Source organism: Nannospalax galili, unplaced genomic scaffold (assembly GCF_000622305.1).
Source record: "Nannospalax galili isolate Female #2095 unplaced genomic scaffold, S.galili_v1.0 scaffold529, whole genome shotgun sequence".
NCBI lineage: Eukaryota > Metazoa > Chordata > Mammalia > Rodentia > Spalacidae > Nannospalax > Nannospalax galili.
The window spans coordinates 2,541,478-2,553,664 of record NW_008360309.1 but is presented as its reverse complement, the minus strand read 5'-3'; the positions used below and the strand labels follow the sequence as shown (position 1 = coordinate 2,553,664).

Below are 12,187 nucleotides of genomic sequence, written 5' to 3'. Positions count from 1 at the left end.
TAAAACAGGTGGAAGGCAGGCACCTGAGGAGTCCTTTGAACTCCAGAAGCATGTCACACGCACACTAGTTTTTTTAATAAAAAGGAAAAGAAAGCACACAGAAGGAAGGTGTAGAGCACTGGGCTTGGGGCCAGCTGCCTCCCATCATGAAACGTACAGTATCTTCCTGAGGCTGGAGAACAGCTGTGACCCTCCTGACCACAGAAGTACTAGACACACAGGAATCACCAGGGGGTTTAGGCCAGCACAGAGAGGATGGTAGGCGGAAGACAGGTGAGAGTAACAGCCAAACACGGAGCAGGGCAGAGGCAAAAGCACCCAGCCTGGCCACTTACCCTGCCCAGCACGTCTAGAGGTAGCTTTGAATTCATGAGGACTGGCTTGACCTTGTCCCCAGACAACAGACCATTGACAGGGAGGAGACTTTCAAAGATGCCGTCAAACTTGGCCTTCTCCTCCACCTAGTGGGAAGGAAGGAGCTGCACTGAGTACAGAGCATGCAGTGTGGGCCCAAGTGCTATGAGCACACAGCACACAGTGTAGCCCTGAGCCCAGCTCCTACCTATTCAGAGTTCAGTGGAGACAGTTTATCCCTGCCACTGCCTTCAGCTACCGCTCCAGACATCTTACAACAGCCTCAGCTTCCTGAGTCTCCAGAGTGAATCATGCCATGGCACAACAGCTCTCTGGCCCCATAGGCCTAGGGGCCTCAGACAGCAGGAGAGAGAAGCTGGCCCAAGGTCTTGCTCTGTCCAATGGTAGCAGGGGCCTGGCCAGCAGGCAATGCTTTTGCTCTGCCCTGCCTGTCTCTAAGGAACCCATCCAGATGTTTAGTTCTAGAGCAAACATGCACAAGATCGACTTCCAGCATAGCACAGTGGCACATACCTTTAACCCAGCTCTAGGAAGGCAGAGGCAGGCAGAGATCTCTGAAGCCAGCCTGGTCTACATAGTGAGTTTCTGGCCAGACAGGACCATACTGTGAGATTGTGTCTTAAAACAAAACAAGGAGCTAGAGAGCCAGCTCAGCAATTAACAGGGCTTGCTGCTCTTGCAGAGGAATTGAGTTCAGTTCCCAGCACCCACTTTGGTCAGCTCATAGCTACCTATAACTCTACCTTCAGGAAACCCAACACTCTCTTCTAGCCTATATGGGCACCTACACTCACATGGCATGCACACAGATATACTAAAAATAAAATATTTTTTAAAACCCATAACAGGGCTGGAGAGATGGCTCAGTGGTTGAGAACACTAGCTATTCTTGCAGAGGACCCAGGTTTGAATCCCAGCACCCACATGGCAGCTAACAGCTGTCTGTAACTCCAGCTCCAGGGGATCCGACAGCCTCTTCTGTCCTCTGCGGGCATTGCACAACACGGTGCATTTACCTACATGCAGGCATAACACTCATGCACATAAAATAAAAATAATAAATTAAAATAAAATAAAAAAATAAAAACCCAAAACAAAAATAAACAAAACCAAAACCAAAACAGACAGTATCTCCCTCAGATTCTATGGCTGCTCACAGAGACAAAGAGATGGCACATAATGCTCTAGAATATTTTGAAAGCCATAAATGGCTACTGCAGCCCTCTGTGGTGCTGTCCCTGCTCACTTACCCGCACAGCCCAGTGGGTCTCTGAGGACGGCTGAGTGGCCATCAGTGGGCTGCTGGTGTCATGCTGAGGAGAGAGAGATAGTCACATGTAGGACACTGACTGAGAAGGGAATTATTTCAAAATACTTTCTAAAGGGGAGAGACCTCCAAAAACGTTCAACCTGGGATCCAGCAGTTCCCTCCCAGGTATACACCCACAAGTTAACGCAGGTATGCACCTGAATCCAAACACCATAGCTGCACTGTTTACAGCAACCAAAGGTGGATACGCCCAAGGCTCATCAGCAGGAAGGACAAACAGGGTAAGATGGAATATTACTTAGTCCTAAAGGTAATGAAATCTCATCTATGCTACAAGTTTGGGGAAGCTAAAAACTAGGCTGAGTGAAAGATGCCACACACAAAAGGCCAGACACTGTGCAAATCCATTTATAGAAACATCCAGAAAAGGCAAATCCAGAGATGGGTGGCTGCCAGGGACTGGGAGAAGGAGAAACAAGGATTATGACCTAGGGATAGTGGGAAAGTTCTGTGACTAGAGGTGGTGGCTGTACAATGCTGTAACGTGCAAGTGCCACCCAAGTGTGCGCACTTTATTGAATTAGTTTATTTTTGTTTGTAACAGAGTCTCAATAATGTAACCCTGACTGGCCTGCATCTCACCACCATGCCTGGTGGAATTGTGCATTTTAAAAAGGTGAATTTTGTTATGTGAATTTCCCTGTAACTAAAACACAGGAAGGATGAGAGAAAACACAGAGTTGCACACACGTGTGCACACACACAGTACCAGCAGGGTGTGAACAAGAAGGCTCACACACTCACGAATTTTGGTGGTGGCATGCTGAGGCTCAGGTTGCTCAAGGTGACTTCATGGCCACTCTGTGCACAGGCCACCAGTCTCAGTGCAACATAGAAGCCCTGTGGAACAAAAGAGGAGGCATCGACACCACACAGTGAGGACAGGGCAGCTTCCCATCACTGGAGAGACTCACTCCACAGGAAGGGAGTTTCCAAAGAGAAGGGCTCCCGAGGTTGGGGAACGCTAGGCTGTCTGCTTTCCTTTCAAAGCCGAGAACCAAGCCCAGGGCCTTGCTAGGCAAGCACTCTACCACTGAGCTACACCCCCAACCCCAGGACTGTTTAAAGGAATAGTGACATGCTCACGGTACCAACTGATAGGTGTTTGATGGCTCAAATCTGTGCATATTATTTTATTTTCTGGGTCTGCAGGGCAGGGGCTGGAACCCAGAGCCTCAGGCCATGACAGACAAGTGCTCTACTCCTAAGACACATTTCACCTGAGCACTGAGTTTTTTTTTTTAATTACATTTGTGTGTGCATGTGCGTGTGTGTGCACATGCGTACATGCATACATGTGTAGGTCAGAGGACAACTTGCAGGAGTCAGTTCTATCCTTCCACCGTGTGGATTCCAGGGACTGAACTCAGGTTGTCAGCCTTAGCAGCAACTGCCTTTACCCACTAAGTCATCACATCAGTGCCAGGTGTTAGATTTTTCAAGACAGATTGGGAGCCAGGGATGTGGCTCAGTGGTATAGCACTTGCCTAGCATGTGAGGCCCTGGGATTCATGTGTGGAACCACAAAAGATATAAATAAATAATAAATAAATTGTGGCCCAGTGGTCTGAGGATGACCTGACCTCCACAGAGGTCAGAGAAAGTGAGCTCTGCTTATGAAGAATGGAATCTACCTTTAATATTTTATTATTTTTATTTTTTGTGTATTAATGTATTGTCTGCATGTATGTAAGTGCACCTGTGTTGTGCAACGCCTATGGAGGTCAGAAGAGGGCATCAGATTCCCCTGGAACAATGGTTGCTAGCAGCCATGTGGGAGTGGGACCTGAACCTGGGTCCTCTGCAAGAGCAGCCAGTGCTCTTAACCTCTGAGTCACCTCTCCAGCCCTGAAATCTCCCTCTGGATGGAGATGTGCCCTTGACTCTTCCCTTAAGGGTTAATCCAGTGGAGCAGGTCAGGGACCTGGCTGGGGGAACACCCCTAGGAAGGCAGGTTCACCTTAAGGTGATGTGTTTTTCCTTCCCAGAATTCCTACCCCTAGTATAATGTCTATGAGCCATCAGGAACTTCATGTGGGTTTTCCAGTAACTACTTCTTTTTCTTTTTTCTTTTTTTTGGTCTTTTTGAGACAGGGCTCACTATAGCCCTAGCTGGCCTGGAACTTGCTATGTAGATCAGGCTGGCCTCAAGCTTACAGAGATCCTCCTGCCTCTGCCTCCTGAGTGCTGGGATTAAAAGTGTGTGCCACAATGCCCAGATCAAGTTAACTATTTCTTTTTCTTCTTTTTTGTCTTTTTCATTGGGATGTTGGCCAGTGCCTAAGTATACTTTAAAACTCCTTAACTTTGGGCTCCCTTGCTTTTTTTTTAAGAGTTCCCTCCCTACCATGTGGTCACCTGCCCCAAATGACTGTCCTCCAGGCCACCGTATCTCAGGCACCATGGTTTCTGTTCCTTCTCTCTATTTTCCTCCTCCCTTCCAGGCAGCTTCAGAGTCACAGCTTGTCTGCCCTGGGAACTTCCTCTAAACTCTAACAATTAAAATGATCTGGAGTTTCCGTCTGAGTCCCTTCTTACATTCTTTCACTCATGAGACTGAGAACCCAGGAAGGGACCCATATTTCTCAGGTATCATATGATGACTCTTCTGGGACTCCCCAAGATTTTCAGTAACACTTCTTTCCTGCCTTTTAATTATTTCATTGGTAAGGAAAACAAATCCGTTCCTGCACCCCTACACAGCATCAGGCTGTGAGGCACCTTCACCCCACCCTACTCACCTCTCCTGATCTAGAATCAGTCATACCCAGGCTTAGTGGGATGGAGCAACTTTCTTTTTTTTTTTTTGTCTTTTGTCTTTTTGGTACTTGCTATGTAAACCAGGCTGGTCTCAATCTCACAGACATCTGCCTGCCTCTGCCTAAAACTAAAGGTATGTGCCACCACGTCCAGCTTACTTTCTTTCCTTTCTTTTTTCATTTTATCCTATTTTATTTTTTTGAGACAGGATCATACTATATAGTCCTGGCTGACCTGGAACTCAACAGAGATCTGCCTGCCTCTGACTCCCAAATGCTAGTATTAAACCAAACCAGGCATGGTGGAGCACGCCTTTAGTCCCAGCACTTGGGAGGCAGAGGCAGATGGATCTCTGTGAGTTCAAGGCCAGCCTGGTCTACATAGTGAGTTCAGGCCAGCTGGGGCTACAGGGAGACCCTGTCACAAAAAGACAAAAAGAAAAAAAAGATGTGTAACACTACACCTGGCTCTGTGGTTTTTTTTTCATTTGTTTTTAAGACTTGTTTTTATTATTTTAAATTATATGTGGGGGGTATGTGCATATAAGCACAGGTGACCTCAGCAGGTAGAGGCGTCAGATCCCTAGAGTTGGAATTACAGCTGGTTATAAACTGTCCTATGTGGATGCTGGGAACTGAACTTGGATCCTGTGCAAGAGCAACCAGCACTCTTAACTGCTGAGCCATCTCTTCAGTCCCCTGAGGCTTACTTCTGATTGTCAATTTGACATAATGTGGAGTCACCTGGGAAGGGAGGCTCAAGGAAGAGCTGTCTAGATTATGGTGGTCTGGCAGGGATTGTCTTAGGTTAAATAAGGTGGGAACACACCCAGATGTGGGATGCGTCCTGACTGCCTGAGAGAGAGTGAGCTGAGCACTGCAGGCTCATATTCACTCACTGCTCTCTATTCTTGACTGTGGTGTGATGTGACCAGATGCTTCAGGGTCCTGCCATCTTCTGTGCAATGATGAAATGTACACAGTGGCAAATAAACATAAACCCTTTCTCCCCTAAGCTGCTTCTGTCAGGGCATGTGTCATAGCAACAGAAAAAGTAACTAAGACAGTCACCAAATGGTCACAGGTGTGTCAACCAGTGAGGAAGCTAACAGTGTTTAAAGGTCTGCATCTCCAAGTGGGTACTCCTCACTCAGTCTGTCAGCCTGTGGGAGCAGACCAGCATGGAGTTAGTGTGGAAGTCACCTGACCTGGGGGGCCAGTCCATCCCCTGCTCGATGTATGCACATATATACCTGTTTGTCCAAGAACCCTTTACCTTCGGGGTCGGCCAAATCCCATATCTGTGGAAACACAAAAGTGCCAGTGAGAGTGACTGGTGCCCACCATCCAAGTGTGACACAACAAAAGCCATGGCCACTTCCTGTCTACCATGGGCAACTGGGACCAACAGCCCTGCGGGCATAGGGGACCAGGTCAGTATGGAGCAGACAACTGGTCTGCAACGGACACACAGTCATTAGATGGCAGGGTACAAAGAACCCTTATGCCCACTTGGCTGACAGGGTAATGGTGCCTATTTAGTCATGACACTCCAACACAGACCTATAGCTATTAAGACCCCAAAAGCATTCTGGTCTAATCTGCTCCCCAAGCATCAATAGTGGCTATCATTCCAGCATTTGTGGGTGAGCTTGTTTACCTTTTTTTTTTTTGAGACATGGTCTCACTACGTAACCCTGGCTGGCCTGGAACTTGCTATGTAAACCAGACTGGACTCCATCTCACAGATATTCACCTGCCTCCATCTCCCGAGTGCTGGGACTAATGACATGCACCACTACACCTGGTTTTGGTTTATCTTTTTAAAGATAGGGTCTTACCATGGAGCCCTACCTCAGCCTCTCAAGTGCTGGAATCAGGTGTGGAAGGCCTGGTCTAGAGACTTTATCTAGTTATGGCAAAGAGGTTTGAGGTAACCAAGCCAGGCCAGGCCAATGGACCTCTACGTCCAGGGGCACCAGAGAAACTGTTGCCTTATTCTTTCCTACCTTCCCCAGGATGGTGTCTGAGAGCCCTGATTTCTTCAGAAACAGTGCAGCTTCGCTGGCTCCCACTCTCCCTGTGTAGGCCGGGTCCACCTGGAGAGAGCACAAGAGCTAACAGGACTCCTTCCAGACACAGGGTTGCCAACACTGTTCCCAGTGCTCTAAAAAGCACTTCAGTGACCTTCGATTGGGGACCATGGGTTCAATTTAACTGCTCCCCGAGTTCAGCTACAAACACAATGGCTGGCAGGGTGCAGCTGGTGGCAGAGTCATGCTCAGCATGCACAAGGCCCTGGATTCCATCCCTGGTACCAACACATACATATATACACATGGTACACACATAACATAAAAAGACACCAGGGGGCCGGCAAAGATGGCTCAGCAGGTGAAGACCCCTGCCACCAAGCCTGATAACCTAGGTTCAATCCCCAGGACCCACATGGTAGATGGAAAGGGGGAACCGACTTCCATATTTGTGCTGTTCACGTCCACACAGTTTAAATACATAAAAATACAGAAAAGCAAACAGAAGGCACCAGTTAAACTTACCTGCTTGTAGTAAGATTCATATAAAGGATTTCCACTGGGAATCTGAACAAACACAAAAATCAGAAACACTGGTCACAAGTGGGCATGCAGCCCCTCAGAGGGAAAGGTGCCCTTCCTGTGTTGAGGTTTTGTTTCTTGGGTTGTTGCCTAGGCTAGTCTTTTTTGTTTGTGTTTCACTTCTTTTGGTGTTTTTGTTTCTTAATATTTTATATATTATTTTTGCTTTATGTGTATGCATGTATTGCCAGCATGTAGGTAAATGTACCCATGTTGTGCAATAACTGCAGATGGCAGAAGAGGCTGTTGGAGCTCCTGGAACTGGAGTTACAGTTGTTAGCTGCCATGTGGGTGCTGGGATTTGAACCCAGGTCTTCTGCAAAAACAGCCAGTGTTCTTAACTGCTGAGCCATCTCTCCAGCCCCTTTGTTTTTAAGTCAGGGTCTCCCTGTAGCCCCAGCTGCCTGGAACTCGTTATGTAGACCAGGCTGGCCTCTGCCTCCTGAGTATGCAACCATGCCCAGTCTTGTTTCATTTTCTCTGTGTAGCCCTGGCTGATCACTATGTAGCCCAAGTTGGCCTCAAATTCATGGTGATCCTCTTGCCTCAGGCTCTCCAACACAATACAGGTGAGCTACCTGCCTCAGCCTCCTGAGTGGCTGGGACCACAGTTGCATATCATACACAATTCTGCCTTTACCAACATATACCAGAATATACCAGAAAACATGGGCACTAATGCTCTCTAGCAAACTCTCATTCCAGTGCAAACAAAGGGTGGCCCAGGAAGTATCAGCAGCCAGGGTCCTTCAGGTTCCCCCCTTCCCAGGCCTGAGAGAAAATACCCAGTTGGCGCCAGAGGCAGATGAGGAGCTTCTGCGCAGTGCTGTGAGTCACTCAGCTCACTTGGCTGACTGGTTGCCTCCCTGGGTTCTGGTCCAGGCCCATCCAGTTCTTCTCCTGCAGCCTGAGTGACCTGAGTGACAGGTGTCAGGACACATGCAGGCTGCAGACCTCTCCCTATGCGAGACATCTTGGCTCAGCACCAACAACACGCCATGTCCAGCCCAGTCCTGGGGTCACCAATATCCAGACTCCTGTGGCTACTGAGGCAGCACAGGGGTCCCTCTGAGAAGGAAAAGTTACAGTCTTTTAACTGTGTTCTTATATTAAAGGAATTGAGCCTACACTATTTTGAAGTCCCTCTTTCCCTTACTAGGTAGATACCTTGATATGCAGCCCTAGGGTGTTTTACTCTTCAGTGAGGTTTTATCGCTGTGATGTTCTCACTACCGTGTGATGTTTTATCACTTACATTCTGACCTCTGTGATGCTTTCCACTGACCATGTATAACTGCTGATAAAGAGGTGAAACTAAGAAAAGGAGTTCACCAAACGTTTTAACGAGGCACCTGCCAATCAGCCCCAAAATGTGGATTAAATGTGACATATCGAAACTTCTGCCAGTGATATCTGCGGATGTAAGCTGCAATGACTGATCGATTCCTAGCCCAGTTAGCCTGTCCTACTATAGATCAGAGGGGGGCAGATGCCCTGACCCACGCCTGGGGTATCTACTTTGAAAACTATGGTGACCAGGTGAACTCAGGAAGGAATTTTCCTGAGATAGTATCATGAAAAGAGACATAGGGGCCAGGTGCCAGCCATAATATGATGTAAGAAGGCCCTATCTGTACTTCTATTCAGGGCCCAGAAAATCTAAGTCTTGGTTGCTGATTCTGGGACCTCATGCATGGGAAGAGAATAAATAAGCCTTTGGGCTCGCTCCTGGGTGAATGCTTGATTTCAGTTGTTTGAAGAATTCTTCCATAACACATCTAGCTATGCAGGGCACAGCTTTCCAGTCAGTCCATTATCTCCTTCAGTGACTTCCACAGGGCAGCCCTCGGTGAAGAAGAAAGGGGTCTCTGAGAGCAGGCTGCCTGGTGGGGAGGCAGATGGCCACAACAGAGCTGGGTCTCCTAGCACTAAACCTTCCTTGGAGCTAGGTAGCCCAGAACTAGGGTGTAGAGGGGTGGCTGAGACAGGAGGATTGTGAGTCTGAGGACAACCTGGGCTACATAGTGAGACTCTGCCTCAAAACAAAACTAAATAAATAAAGGGCTACATAGTGCTTTGGGGAAGGGGGGTGGGGTTGAAGTTCCAATGTGGGCAGCTTCAGCCCAGTGAAGAGTAGGGTGAGGCAGAGACAGGCAGGACACTGCTGCGGTCCTGGGAAGCTATACCATGTCCTCCCTCTGCCTGCCCAGCAGGGAAGCCAGAAAGGCCCGACCAGATGTGGGCTTCCGGCCTCAGTCTTCCCAGCCTCCACGGCTACAAGAAGTAAGTCTGTTCTAGATCAGTGGCCTAGGGCACCCTGACAGCAGCACAAAACAGAGAGTGTAGTCAGGCTGAACTGACAGAGGGGAGCTTCCACAGCTAGAAAGTAGATGGTGCATCAGGGCACTTCTGAGAGGTGAGCAAACCTTCCTAGACCTGGCCAGCCTGTAAGCCCACCATGCTGAAGGCTGAGGCAGGAGGCTTTTCTTCAGGGTGCAGCTGAGCTATGCAAACACACAACTCTGAGCACTATCCCATGACTTCTGCTGTCCCATGACTTCTGCATAAGGCATAAAGCCAGGAGAGAAAGCAGGGGCTCTGAACCAGTACCACCAAGAGCCTGCAAACTGCCACTCGCAGGATCATTTCAGGTTAAAAATAATGCCTAAGCCGGGCGTGGTGACACACGCCTGTAGTTCCTGCACTTGGGAGGCAGAGGCAGGCAGATCTCTGTGAGTTCAAGGCCAGCCTGGTCTACATAGTGAGTTCCAGGACAGCTGGGGCTACAGGGAGAACCTGCTTCAAAAAAAGACAATAAAATAATAATAATAATAATAATGCCTAATTATAGTCAGTTCCTCTGGGGAACCAGACACCTGCCAGCAGAGAAAGAACTGAAAGTTTACAGCAAAATACCAATGCAGGGAGAGACAGGAGGGAAAGTGGCGGGTTGCCGGGGAGACGGGGGAGTCAAAACAGAATGGGACAAGGAGATGGGGGTAGTTTCAGAAAAGTAGGAAAGGCTAGGATGGCATGAACAGGCCTAAGGTGTCACAGCAAATCAGCAAATGCTTTTTTTTTTTTTCGGTCTTTTTGAGACAGGGTCTCCCTGTAGCCCCAGCTGGCCTGGAACTCACTATGTAGACCAGGCTGGCCTTGAACTCACAGAGACCCGCCTGCCTCTGCCTCCCAAGTGCTGGGACTACAGGTGTGCACCACCCCACCCAGCTAGCAAATGCTTTTTAAAAAGACACTAGGAAAATGCCAAAATGAAAGCTGGGCATGGTGATGCACTCCTTTGATCCCAGCACTCAGGAGGCAGAGGCAGGCGGATCTCTGTGAGTTCAAGGCCAGCCTGGTCTACATAGCAAATTCCAGGCCATCTACTATAGGGAGACCCTGTCTCAAAAGGTTTAAAAAAAAAATGCCATAATGAGGGGCCAGTGAGGTGGCTCCCAGAGTAAAGGCACTTGCCACCAAGCCTGAGAACCTAACTGACTTTGATCCCTGGAACCCACATGTTGGAAGGAAAGAACTGATTCCAACTCACCAGTTAAGAGCACATACTGCTCTTTCAGAGGACTGGAGTTTGGTTCCCAGCACCCACATCAGGTAGCTCATAATTTCCTGTAACCCCAGCTCCAGAGGATCTGACACTGTCTTTTGGCCTCCACAGACACTGCACTCATGTGCATACATACAGTGACATATTAATAAGTACCAAAATAAATCTTGGGGCTGGAGAAATGGCTCAGTGGTTAAGAGCACTGAGCACTGACTGCTCTTTGGAGAGGACCAGTTCAGCTCTCAGCACCCACATAGCAGCTAACAACCACCCATAACTCCAGTTCCAAGGGATCCGACATCGTCTTCTGGCCTCTGCGGGCATTGCACACATATGGGGCACTTTCATACATGCAGGTAAAACACTCACACACATAAAATAAAAATAAATTGCCGGGCATGGTGGCGCACACCTGTAGTCCCAGCACTCGGGAAGCAGAGGCAGGCGCATCTCTGTGAGTTCAAGGCCAGCCTGGTCTACATAGTGAGTTCCAGGTCAGCTGGGGCTACAGGGAGACCCTGTCTTAAAAAGACCAAAAAAAACCATAGAAGTACATAAAACTTCAAAGAAGTACAAAACTTCATAAAGTTAAAAAAATAAAATTAATTTTTAGTAATTTTTTTATATTTTTTTATTTATTTTTTATTTTATGTGTATAAGTGTATTGCCTGCATGTATGTAAGTGCACCTATTTCATGCAATGCCTTCGAAAGTCAGAAAGAGGACATGGGATCCCCTGGAACTGCAGTTACTGCCCTGGGAAAAAAGGAGCTTCTGCAGATGATGGGAACAGAACAGATGTCTCAGTTTAGAAACGAACAGGAGCTGGGTGTGGTGGTGGACACCTGTGGCCCCAGCCATGGGAAGCTATCAAACCACATAAAGATGGACAGAACTGGCCACAAAGATGTTCTTTGAGCTCATACATGCAGTGTATGAGGCCCCACCCCTAACCCTAGCCCTAGACATAACCCTAGTTGTAACCTTAACCTAATACTACAACTAAACCTATCCCTAACCATAACTCTGTCCTTAACCCTAACCCTAAATCTAACAAATGACAATAACAAATAACATTACAATAAAATAAATCCAAAGTTAACAAAAACAGAGTTGTGGCTCAGTGGTAGTGCACCAGCTTGCCTGAACAAGGTCCTGGGTTTTACCCCACAATTCAACCAAGAAATAAAAATAAGGGAAAGAACCACTCATGGTCCTCTCCCCTGCCGCTGCAGGAAGGAACCGCCTAAACCTGCTCATGGGGGAGAGGCAGAATGTTTTTTTATATGTGTGTGTGTCTGTAAGTGTGTGTGTGTATATATCTTTTTTTTTAAAAGCTCTGAGCTGTGATGGCGCACACCTTTAATCCCAGCACTTGGGAGGCAGAGGCAGGCGGATCTCTGTGTTCAAGACCAGTCTGGTCTACAAAGTGAGTTCCAGGCCAGCGTGCAAGGGGAACCCCCCCCCAAAAAAAACAAAAAAAAAAAAAAAAAAAAAAACCTCTGAGTTGTCAATGAAATGTTTCCTACTGAAAAAATAAAAT

At 47.8% G+C, this 12,187-nt stretch overlaps 1 protein-coding gene across 8 annotated transcripts in view; it reads right to left on the bottom strand.

Annotated features, from left to right (window-relative positions):
- The window catches only part of Eps15l1 (epidermal growth factor receptor pathway substrate 15 like 1), an 82,504-nt gene that overhangs the window by 59,024 nt on the left and 11,293 nt on the right, over positions 1 to 12,187 (bottom strand). For 5 of the 8 annotated variants that reach the window (XM_017795951.2, XM_008824661.3, XM_029559378.1 and 2 more), the window contains exons 2-7: positions 7,023 to 7,064; positions 6,474 to 6,563; positions 5,718 to 5,765; positions 2,450 to 2,545; positions 1,626 to 1,688; positions 336 to 461 (exon numbers count right to left, since the gene is read on the bottom strand). In XM_017795951.2, coding sequence (XP_017651440.1) covers positions 336 to 461; positions 1,626 to 1,688; positions 2,450 to 2,545; positions 5,718 to 5,765; positions 6,474 to 6,563; positions 7,023 to 7,064 — 465 coding nt within the window. Of the gene's footprint in view, positions 1 to 335; positions 462 to 1,625; positions 1,689 to 2,449; positions 2,546 to 5,535; positions 5,683 to 5,717; positions 5,766 to 6,473; positions 6,564 to 7,022; positions 7,065 to 12,187 lie in introns of those variants that run through there. The other 3 variants (XM_017795954.2, XM_017795953.2, XM_017795955.2) reach the window with 3 other exon arrangements.